The sequence below is a fragment of the Limanda limanda genome, chromosome 3 (genome assembly GCF_963576545.1).
Source record: "Limanda limanda chromosome 3, fLimLim1.1, whole genome shotgun sequence".
In the NCBI taxonomy this organism is placed as follows: domain Eukaryota; kingdom Metazoa; phylum Chordata; class Actinopteri; order Pleuronectiformes; family Pleuronectidae; genus Limanda; species Limanda limanda.
This window is the reverse complement of record NC_083638.1, coordinates 24,599,735-24,611,827: the sequence shown is the minus strand read 5'-3', so window position 1 is coordinate 24,611,827 and position 12,093 is coordinate 24,599,735. Positions and strand designations below refer to the sequence as shown.

The following is a 12,093-nucleotide window of genomic DNA, read 5'->3' as shown; positions in this document are numbered from 1 at the left end:
GTGTTAATCAGGGCGGTGTCCCATTTATAACAGTCGATAGGATTTCTTAAAAGAGACTACCAGGCTTTCGTGGTTGGTCAAGATAGGTGTGTAACCAAAATAAAAAGAAATGGGACCTTCTTCCAGTGTGACTGTCAAGAACCCACTGACAGATGATCAGAGTACTATACTTTGGAACCTGTGCCAAAGACCAGTCTCCACTTACCTCTTGTACTACCCACACAAAAATCATGCCAAACAGAACAGAGCGAGTCTATGGATGAGAGCCACAATAGTACAGTAGAGTGCTCAAAACAACCCCCCCACTCAGAGACTGGAAGAAGCTTTTGCTTATGAGACTATGTGGCAAAGAATCATAAAGATGAAAGATTAGATTATTACAGAAAATGTGCAATATTGTGATCATTATCTGGAGATGAAATTAAGCACATCAGGATATTAGATGATCGTCATATCACACAGTCCTAGCTATCACCATAACAAAAGTTAGCAAGCACCTGTAATCACTAATGCAACAATTCTGCCAGTACTGCCTATTAGCTATCAGGCAGCATGACTTCTTCCACTTCCACTTTCCTTTTTTACTTTTATCATCAACTGTCAGTAGGCTGGTCTCTTCTCACTAGCAGTGGTGACCTTTGCCACTGTTATTCTACCATTGGTACAAATTTAACATACTGCTTGGTTCTGAATTCAACATTTTCCACAAACCAAATGCAGGGTGGCTTTTATTCCAAAGCAGCGACAGGCAATGAAGTCTTTATAAAAAAGAGTGTGAGCATAACAACTCCTGGCTTAACACATGTCTAAATTAAGATCCTAAGAAGACTTTTCAGTCTTTGTTGGTCTATTGCTCTAAGCTCTAAACTTTATTGCTCATTATACGAGAGCACAACTGAAAACTACTGTATATAACTCAGAGGAAATGCATTCACAGAGCTGTCATCCTGGTCTTATGGTTTCACTTTTAACTTTCAAAAACTAACTTTCCAATGTTGTTTCCAAGTCAATCCAGAATATTCAGAAACTGAAGAGGAAACGCTGGAATTGCAAATAAGCACATGAAACACGTTTGGCTGATTACCAGCTGCAAACATACTACAGTAGTAAAGCTAATATGTCAAGGCGTGACTGAAGCCGTCATGTACAGTCCGGCATAACGTCACCAGCTGACACCATGAAGCTGGTTTCGTCTGACTGGAACAACCGCCCCAACCTGAATATAACTACCTACCTCTGTTCCACAAACTCTGCACATTCCTGACGTGTCAAACTGAAATAAATAAATCCCCTCACACAAAAGAACAATCGAATATACTGTGTACGGCATATTTGGTCTAATATGAGGATTGACCCGCTTACATTTAAATGTTTTTGAAAGATATCACTTTCGCAAGGTGTATGTGTGAAAACGGATGACTCACTTTGGAGCTCACGCTTAAGGTGAAGGCAGAAGGGTCTTCTGCTGTTTAACAACACTTGACCCAGAGTACTTTTCAAATTACTTCAGCCGGAATGATTGAAACTTTTGCAGGGCTTAACAAATATTCAAACAGCTATTTCTGTAGGAGTGGTAGGGGTGAAAACAACACCTATCAAGATAGTGGGTCCTTAAAATAGGCTGCAGGCACATCAGCAGCCACTTGACAAGTGAGAGGAGGGATGCTGCAGAGATAAAGTTGTATTTAAGGCAGTTCACTTAAGGTGAGTATATTAGGAATGTACATTAAGATCATGCTATGGGTAACATATGGCTGTTTTTCCTACATTGTTGCCATCCCCTTACTACTACTACTTATAATAACAATAGCAGCCTTTCAAGTATTTCATGAAAGAAACTACACAAAGTCAAAGTTTCTGCTCTTTAGATCCAATGGGTGATTCCCTGCCTCTGCTATAACAAACCATTACAACTGGGACTGTGCATATCAACAGGTGGCAGAGCTCAGATCCCACTATGGACTCCGCTGGGGGACTTTTCAACGCACTGGTTATCAACCCCAACACTTTGTTGTGTTGTTTCCAGCCTGATTCGAACAGCGTGGCCGGTTTGCAGGACTATGCTACAAGGTGTAGATTTCAAATGAGCCACCCAAGCCAAACACACACGCACACACTCTCCCTCTCTCTCGCACACACACAACACAAACAAACACAACCACCATTAGGTCCGCTGCACCACGGCAGCTAGCAGAGGTGCACAAAGTTGTGTAGAGGAGCTGCAGCGCTGTTAGCCTCTCGGTTTGTCCCTCGCTCGTCCTAGCTGAGGGACCCTCCACTTTCTTTCACACAGCCCCAGGTACCCACCTTAGTTGCCGCTTTGGAGGACATGTTCCTGCCCCGCTCCTCCTCGGAAGTGGCAGGTTAAAAGTTGTCGCCGTCTGAGGTCGCTCGGCAGAAAGCAATATTCCCCCTCGCTAGTTCAATTTCTTGTGTGTGTGTGTTTTGTGTTGTTAGCCCAGCCGCCGCCGCCGCCACGCCGGGGCTGTCGATGTTATTCTATTAGATCCAGGACGACGGGGGGGGACATGTCACGAAGAGCCCGGCGGAAAGTCCAAAGTTCATTCTCGAATCTTCCTAGCCCGGGACGCTAGCGCTCGTTCGGCCGGGTGTTGGGATCATGGGGAGAAAGTCCAGTTGTTGGGGGGGGTAAAGTATAGAAAAAAATACAAAAAAAGGGGGAGAAAGGAGCCGAGGGGGAGGGGGGGTGAGAGCAGCTTTCCCCGGACGCCTGGTGATCTACCCGCGGGATGGAAAGTAGTGCGGAGGAGGAGGAGGACGCAGCGGAGCAATGGAGGCAGAAGTCTGGCTGCAGCTCTGCCTGCTCCCCGCCCGGAGACCAACGGCCGTGTGGCGTCGCTGCGGAGCGGACCACTGCGGAGCGGAGGTGTGCCGCGGTCCGGGAACAACGGGAGCGCCCTCAATTTACCCCGGAACACCACCCGCGTTCACAGCTTTTTTCACTTACACACATTCCTAAAGGCGCGGGTGCTCAGGAATTTTGTTAAATCCCCCGTTTTAGGTGTGTTAGTACGGCTGGGGAAAAAGCGTCCACCCCCGCTATCCCGCGGAGTGAACAGTCCGGGATACAATGAGGAGAAGCGACGCTGCTGTGTCCGGCGATGCTGAAAGCTCACTTTCTTTCACTGGGAGATGATGGCCAGTGTATTGCTGCTGCTGCTGCTGCTGCTGCAGAGAGGAATTTAAAAAATGAATATAAACGTGGAGGATGTGGCCACAGTGCAGCTGCGGCCCTCCTCTGTCAAATGCAGCAGAGACCGGTGTCAAATTAAAGGCACAGGAATGCTGCCCTGCAGAGCACAGGCACCGTGAGCTGAATATTAAAAAAGTTAGTTGCATAATGACCACAACTCTTCCCCCCTCTCTGTGTTTGCACCGTGTTTATTTAGAGGCTTGTGAATTGGACTAGCAAAAAAAAATGGGTCGTTTCAAGGAACAAGGGTCATTTGAAAAACATTTCTAGAAAAGAGGGCAAGAGAGGAATCAGCAGTGTTTGGGGTTAAACCACTTCACAGGAAACCACAAAAGCCATTCGGTTAAGTTCCTATGACTTCCTAAACCACACCCCACCCACAGGATGCAGCAATCTCAGCCTGCTTTGCTTCACAGTTTACTTCTCTCTCCTCCCCGCAAACAATGTGGGATGTTAAAGTGGAGTGATTGGTTAAGTGTGACATGGAAAAAATGTCCATCGTTACCCTCCACGTGATTGTGAGGATATGAACAGAGACACGCCCTGTCTTTTCCAAATAAACGGTGCAATCACATTCCCTCGATTTAGCTCCCTCTCTAATGATCACTTCCCCCGTGTGCGTCTTGCTGCGTTGGAGGGCTCGGCAGCAGCGTTGGTGGTCCGAGGGGCTAATTCCCACCAGACATAATCCTACAAGGCTAAGATACCATCAGTCAGGAGGAGCAGACGTGTCCTGAGGGTTGCAAGCAGAGGACGACCTCCAAACAGGCCCGGGTCACACTCAGAAGAGGATCAAGACAAATGAACGGCTCTAAAAACCTGCAGCCATACATCAGCCACGAACACACTCACTCGTTGCAAAGCATGTTTGATGAAGATATTGACTGGGACGTGCAGATTTCATCACAAGGGTTTAACAGAAAGAACAAAACAGACGGACACAACCGTGCTACACATGCCTCGGGCAGGATACATACTAGTATTGATGCAAGTCGCTCACTCCTTCTGAAGCTTCTCAAACGCCTGTCAGGATCGATCACCGCGGACAGCAGAATGTTCAACATGATCACTCAGGTGTCGACTAACAAAACCTTGCAATTAAAATAACCAATCTTGAGCAGGAAAATGTTGCTAATCAACGTTAAAAAAAATGACGATAAAGAGACGTCTTTCCTCCGCTGCTCGCCCTTTACTCTCATCCACACCTGTGATGGTACCTCAGATGTTCTGACGGAGAGGAACAAGACATTAGTGACACTCCAACGTGATCAAAGCTATCTTTGTCCTCTATGCTCGCATCCCTGCTCTCTCTCTCTCTCACACACACACACACGCACACACACACACACACACACACACACACACACACACACACACACACACACACACACACACACACACAAGGACGCAGCTTCAAAGCTCAGGTGCACTCATGGAAGAGCAGGCACATGGAAAACAAAGGCGAACATGCAGGCCTACATTAGGTCGGCGCACATCACAGGGTTCATTCAACACAGCTTCACCTGCAGCAAAAAGGCTAATGTAGAGTGAAACAGCATAATGTGCACATCCTGCAAAAATATGAAGCTGGCCATCGGTGCGCACGGAGACGTTCAAGTGACGAAACACACAAATACGCGTTGATGGATAAAGAGGAATGGATAAAGAGGAATTTGATGCTGAGCAGTTGTTTTGCATTAGTGTGAAACAGATGTTGTTTTCCTGTTTTCATCTGTCCTGAGTGAGGTGTCTGTGAGCGGTGTGATTCCCTCCTGCATGGCTGCAGGTCCGACACAGAATATGCACTTACTAACAGAAACCATCTGGAGACATGGGACCAACTGAAGTTCTCTATCAGTCCGTGTCACATAATTGTTGAGCGGGTTAACAATGGCCACACTGACATTCATCTGAAGCACTTATATTTTTACCTCTGCCAGAACATCTGCATTTGTTTGTTAATATGCAGGATTGCACAAAAACTACAGGCCGGATTACATTCACAGTAATGATGACACATTTCTTCATCCAAAAATACCTATGACACAGATGCATATGCTACATCAGGCTTTGGATACATGGGCAGTATTGTTACCAGGAACAATTAACTTTTGAAATCTCTTAACCCAAAGAAAAACATATATTTTTAGCTTTGCACTTAGAATATTACTATCCCTGGGATTTCATTTTGAGAAACCTTCCCTTACATAGCATTAATCTGCTCAGTTAAAGCCAAAGAGGAAAGGGTTGTAGTTTCACCTGTTAATGATCCGTATACTAATGTCTCACCTCCACTTAAGAGGCCAACTGTTTGTGACCACATTAGTCTCATATGACCGGATTAGCAGGCATCTCTCAAATCCATGCGCTACCTTCCAGGTCAGTATTGTTCGTAAACACAAATGCGGTTTCAGGATTTAAAGAAACATGTAAGACAAGGTTTAAGATTCAATGTAAAATGCAATCAACCATAAAATCATGGTAATTAGAATGCTCCAATTCTGATAAAACCAATACTGATTAAATAACACAAGAAAGAAATATAAATAACTCTAATAAACTAAGAATAGATGAAGCATGGAAGCACGGAAGTGTCAGAAGCTTTTAACCTACATTTTACTGTCCACACATCACCTTTTATTATGACTGTGCAAACATATTACCTGACTTCAGAGGTGCAAATAAGGCCAACAGAGCACTGAAGGTAAACACATATCCTTATCGTAATAAAACCTCAGGTCTCCTGGACCTCCGCCATGTAATTGTCATTTCCCCTTCTTCCAGGTAAACTGTGCAGATGAGCTGTTGAGAAGAAGCCAAAGGCAGAACTGCAGCATGGGTGGAATATTAATGGGTTAAATAAATAGGTTAAGAAAGAAACAATAAGAAGAAACTTTAGCCAGACTAACGGCTCTAAAAGTAAAAAGACCCGATGATGGCACGAGTGGAAAATCATCAAAGTCATTACTGTTTATGCCGAGGGGGACGTGAATGCGTGGATCACATTTCATGGCAATCCGTTTCCAGAACCACCATGAGATGCAAGTGGAAAAGTCAGAAGATCACCACAGTCACAATGGGTCTTTGTTTGGATGTACAACATTTTATATCCATTTAAAAATGTCAACATGTTGATGACGCTATAAAGGCAAAGTCAGGGATTACCAAAGTCAGGGGGATTTATTTACTGAGGACAAGAAATCTCTGTACACATTTCCATGGCAGTCCTTCTAACAATTTCTTAAGTGATTTCAGTCAGACTTTCTTCCGCTTTCCCGAAATCTTGCGCATTTGGAGCCAAGGTACGTGCAGTGGCGATCAGGGAGGGGGGGGGTTCTGGTGTCAAGGTCAACCAATTGTGAGCTGTTTTTCTAACAACAAATAAGTTGTTAAAACCACTGGAAAAATTAGCCCTTTAACTTACATCACAGTGATAAGAACATACCTGATAGAAATTATCTTTTCGGAGAATGTATCTGATGTGTACTTTGACTTTTCAGTTTGGTCCATGTCCCATCTACTAACATAGAGGAGGCAGGAGTTATGACCTGAACTGAAGTAAGCCACCCGGTGGTGATCAAGACACAGTGACTTCACTTTTGGGGAGCTGTCATATCGTCCATCTTTATTGGTTAGGACCTAAGTGGCCAACCACTTCAGCTATTATAAAGCTGACCAGTCAGTCTATTTTTTTTCATCATGTTTCACATAAATAACATTATCTTTTGTAAGACTCTACAATGATACCTAATATACAATTTCAGGGAAAACTATAAAACCACACAGTTAAAGAGTATTATTATGGTAACTATACTTGCAATTGTCATTTACAGTATGTTCTTCCAGAATTCATTAACACCTAAGACAAAAAGTTATAAGAAAGGTCTGATGTGATGATATTTTGGCTAGCTTGGCTCACTTAGCCCTTGACCTGAAGAAAAATAAGTGTTTGTAGCACAACTTTCACCATGGAGGGTTTCCAGTCACTGACAGTGAACCAGTCTTCTTTTAATCTCCTGGAGACATTTACTCCAAGAGGCAGCCTGTGATCAACCAACCAAACTAAAATCTCTAATTTTCTTCTTTCTCTGCCTCTCTCTTGCTCGTTCTCTTCTCGACAGACATGCACTGCTGAGCCTTTTATAGCCAGTGTACAGAGTCTGTGCTGCAGTGAACCTGGCTGAACTCCACTCTGCTTCTCAGCAATATCTCAAGTAGCTTAACAAGTAAAGGCCTGAGCTGCAAGTCCACTTTACATTCCACCACTTTCCCACTTCTGTGATTATTTCTCAGGAAATCAAACGGCCACTTATGATTTTCTGAACACTCCATGCCTGTGAGGCCAGCCCCCATTAACAGTCAAAAACACAGTGTAAATCTGATGAGGTAAAGAGCCATTACGTCAGGCTTTCCATCCGTGTGACAACCCCATTGTTTGCTGCAGAATGAGACTGTAAATTAAAAATACTGCAAATCCCAAGGTACAATCTGCAGTGCACTCAGCTCAGTCTTGTGTGTGTGTGTTGCCAGTAAATACTTCATGAAAAACAATCCAACCTTTTCCCTTCATTGTTACTATAATGTAGCAGACAAAGCAAATTATGCAGCATGTTGTTTCTGCCCAGTCTTATTTGTTTATGTAAGATAAATGTATTCTGCCATGTCTGTGCTGCGCTGTAGTGTGTGTCCTCCAGCTCATGACACAGACAGAAGATACAGACCGTCCTCCAAAGTCTCATAACACTCAGTGGACAATAATGCTTTTTTTTAACAATGACCCACTTTTCTATGGTTAATAACAAAAGTGAGCATAAACCGGAAAGTCAACAATTACCTAATGCAAAAAAGAGGGAATCCCTATAACATATAAAAATAAGATTTTTTCAGTTGCCAAAAAAAAGAGAAAACACATTGATATCACAGAGATGTGTTAAATAACTTGTGTCCAGGCTGCACCTAAATGTGATGTTTATCATCCGATCACACAAATGTGCAGAGTGCAAGTGTCAGGTGGGTGCATGGAAATATTTTGCTTACATACTAACCTGCTGGGTTCACTCACTCCTCATACAAATACCCATTCAGCAATGTTGGGAATGACTGAGAATAAGTAAAGCAGACTTGACTTTACAGCAAAATATCTAAGTGTTTTTCTCTATGTTCATGGTTACTGTTTAACTGTCAGCAATAATGTGTGATATGAACTTTCTCATGGGTCTTTTGAAATAGTAACAGCAACTTCGGAAAATCAAATTTGAATTCAAATGGCCGTGCCTTGACAATGCTGCTGTAGTGATGTCATTAAAAAGTGATGATTGTACACTGCTCTTGACTTCCTCCCTATAATCAGATGACCGGTGCTCTAGTGGATTTGTAAAACACGTGAGCTTAAGGATCAAAAAACTAAATAACATTCGAGCAAGTCAAGGGATGGATAATCGTTTGTGGGAGAACTCCCCAACCACACAAAACCTCTCACATCATCAGATATTCATAATTACAAGTCAAATGGCATAAAAGAGACAAGTTTTTTACACTAGTAATGTTTGAATCGATGAGCGACAAGATTACTTCATTATCATCCATCCATCATCTATTCTGCCATCCTTTAAGGGCCACAGGGGCGCTGGGGCATGTCCCCTAAATGATTACTTATTTTAGCTGTGTGGCTCTACATACAAAATCGTGTTAGTGCATATCACATCTCACAGATATGTATATGTGAGTATATACACTTGAAAAAAAGACAATTTCTTTTGTTTTTTATAAGAAGCTTGCCCAAAAGCCAACAAATCAAACCTCACTGTTGACACGCCTGGGACACTTTGATGAAGTCTTAATTATGCATGATGTTTACCTGTGACCCTCTTCAAGGAGAATCAACCTCTTCAGAACAATGAGTTCCATCATATTCTGCACTTTGTACTCATACTGTCGTCCGCCAGAGGACATGAGAGCAGTGTAAACATCTTTAATTATAAGCTTAACATCTATCTCTTCAGCCTTTATATGGTTTATATTTATATATTTACGTATTAACACATTTATATTGAATTGCACTATGTTTAATTATTTTACATTTTTATATGTTTTTATTCCCTTTTGTTGACATTATAAAATGTATTTGATCCTTTTTTATTTATTTTTATTTATTTTGACTTTCATTAAAATGTGTTGCATGACTAAAGGGAAGTATATCAGCCTCAACCTGCTGCGGAACCATCCTCATCGTCCATGTAGCACATGTCTGCATCTAGTTAGTAAAGAGGAAGTGCGTGTCGGCTGTTCTCTATGTATATGTAAGTGAAGGTGCTGATGCACGGCTGCACCTCATGCATAAAACGTCGGCCTGAAGGCCTCACCCTGCTCCAACGAGATGCCTTATCAGTCATATACTAAGCAGCCACACATAAATATACAGTAATTATTCCGCACTGTTACTCTCAACAGGTTTATGTGTCACCTCAGTCAGAGTAAGAGAGGGAGCAATAAAAGCAGCTGTTAAACTGTCTGGAAGCACTTAAAAGTAACGGTCCACCTTGGGCTATAATAACAGAAACATAGAAACAATCTATACAATGGTTTCACTGATGAAACCTGATCCTCTAACCTAACCGCACTCTGAAATCCACAGTTGTGGAGATAAAGACAGAAAGTATAAGTATTATAGTAAGATGTTTTTCAGCCCATTTGTTGGGGAATCAAAAAAACAACAACTATGGGATAAAAGTCCTGACTCACCTTTGAGAGTGGTAACATCCACATCATAGGACTTTTAAGATAGATTGATTGATTATTGATCTGAGATTGGATTGTTAGTTTTTTGTGTTATTCTTTTTAAAAGTCCATGGTAGCCTCGTTGATATCATATATTTGAAATAATTAGCATAGCGGCCGTCTAGCAGTAGCATGACCTTGCATGATGTCATCAGTGACATCGAAGGGTTGTGCTTCGATTAAAAGGGGAACACGGTTACCATGGTAACAGCGAACATGCAGTAAACGGTTTAAAAGTTATGGAGGAAATCTCTGTTGGTGTTGATTTTTTCTCTCTCGCACATTGAGAGACAGAATTATGTCTCGGTTAGTCCGGCAGCTGCAGCTTAAGTTACTGCGTCGACAGCAGGCGGCAGGCGCTGAACTGCCATGTGACACATAATGTAAGTGGCATGTAATTGATTTTTAAGGAAGAGTAAAGATTTACAAGTTTATTACAGGCAGCAGCTGCAGATTTCAGGCTGCCATGCTCCGCGAACACAAATAACTTCCGTCACAGTGAAGATTTATTTTGCAGGCGCCCAACAGCTCAGCTACAGTCTCATCACATGTTGCAGAGACCACGTCGACTCGAAAGCAATTTAAAAACTTACCTTAGCTAAAAAACAAATAATAAATAAATAAAAAGGTTGAAATTTCAAAATTACCCTTTAAAAGTTCACCATCCAAAGCAAAAGAAGTGCATTTAAATCTTATTCAAGTTTAATTCAATCAAGAATTGTTGTAATTCTGTCTCACGCTCAGCAACATTTAAGGTTTCAATGATGTCATGCTGCATTTACATTCCCTGGAGTACATTTGTACATCACTGCAGCAGGATCAGAAGTTAAACCACTGCAGCTCAGCAGGAACAAACTCCTTGTTTTGTAGTCAGAAGGGGACCGTATTTGTATTAGCGCCATCATGTGGTAAGGAGGTTGACAAGAGCTTGGTGTTTTGAAACAGACTTAAATTCCCTGTCGTCATTTATGTAACATTTGTACGTAACGTGAGTGATGAACTTGTGGTTTTGCTATAATTATGCGTTTACCCATTGACCTTCTGCTGTTGACACTTTACTGTCTAAACTACAACACAATTCAAACCTGTGCATATGGCAAAGTCAATAACAAATCCAATATTGGGAGATGTAAGATATTTTGTGGACATTTTGATAAACAAAACTTTAAGGCCAAGAAAACATTACACATTGTTGCCTCTATTCAAATATTCAAACCTTGTCGTACATTTAGCACTGTTATTCTTTTCTGTTTGTGTTTTTACTTTTGGGACGTGCTGTATAAATAAAGATATTTATTGTATTATTATTTCTGAAGTCTGTAAAAATGTGTATTTCAAACTACAAGCAGGCACATTTGTCAAATGTTGCCACTTTGGTGTGGACATAAAAAAAAAAGCAATCTTTTCAGCTGGAGGCGAATCAGCAGTCGGGGTATGTGTCTGTATTTCCAATGGTGAAAGAACAAGGGCATGTCTAATGGGGGGGTCGTGTCACAACGATAAACACAGACTTTCACCAGCCACTTAAAGCTGCAACACCCAGCACCTGAGGAGGCCAGTGTCATTGTCGGTGTGTGTGAAAATAAGCAGTCCTTTTACTCTGCACTGTTCGTGTGAATGGTGTGACGCATCTTGACTCATTTACATTGAATGTTTAACACAAGTAGGCCTTAAATCTTTAAGAAAGAAAAGAACAGCTATAAAGTTACACCACGTGATCTGTGTGTAAACACTGCAGTGACAAACAGCTTGGTGTCTGCTGTGTGGTTTTTATTGAACAACAGTCTGGTATGACTGTGGTGGGGTGTTATTGTTATCCTGCATTAAGTGCGGGATTTGTGAGTGAAAGTGACGTTAAATTATACACACAAACAGAACATATTGTGCGAGGACATGTCAATATTTTGTCTTGATATTAAGGACAAACAGCATTTTAATCTGACCCTGGTACAAATCAGAGCTACAGTACATCCAAACAGGAACAACCTGGTCTGAAGTCACTTTGTCCTGATATTGTCACAAGAGAAGATACAGAGTTGTAAAGTAGCTTAAACAGCAGACTCCACTTTTCATAGGGTGATAAATGCTCTCTGTTTGAGCAG

General features: G+C 42.0%; 1 protein-coding gene across 7 annotated transcripts in view; it reads right to left on the bottom strand.

Annotated features, from left to right (window-relative positions):
- Window positions 1-2,816, bottom strand: part of tjp1a (tight junction protein 1a) — a 49,219-nt gene extending 46,403 nt beyond the window's left edge. For all 7 annotated transcript variants that reach the window (XM_061068747.1, XM_061068750.1, XM_061068751.1 and 4 more), the window contains exon 1: window positions 2,308-2,816. In XM_061068747.1, the coding sequence (XP_060924730.1) occupies window positions 2,308-2,331 (24 nt within the window). In that variant the 5' untranslated portion in view covers window positions 2,332-2,816. The remainder of the gene's footprint in view (window positions 1-2,307) is intronic.
- Window positions 2,817-12,093: the final 9,277 nt, after the last annotated feature.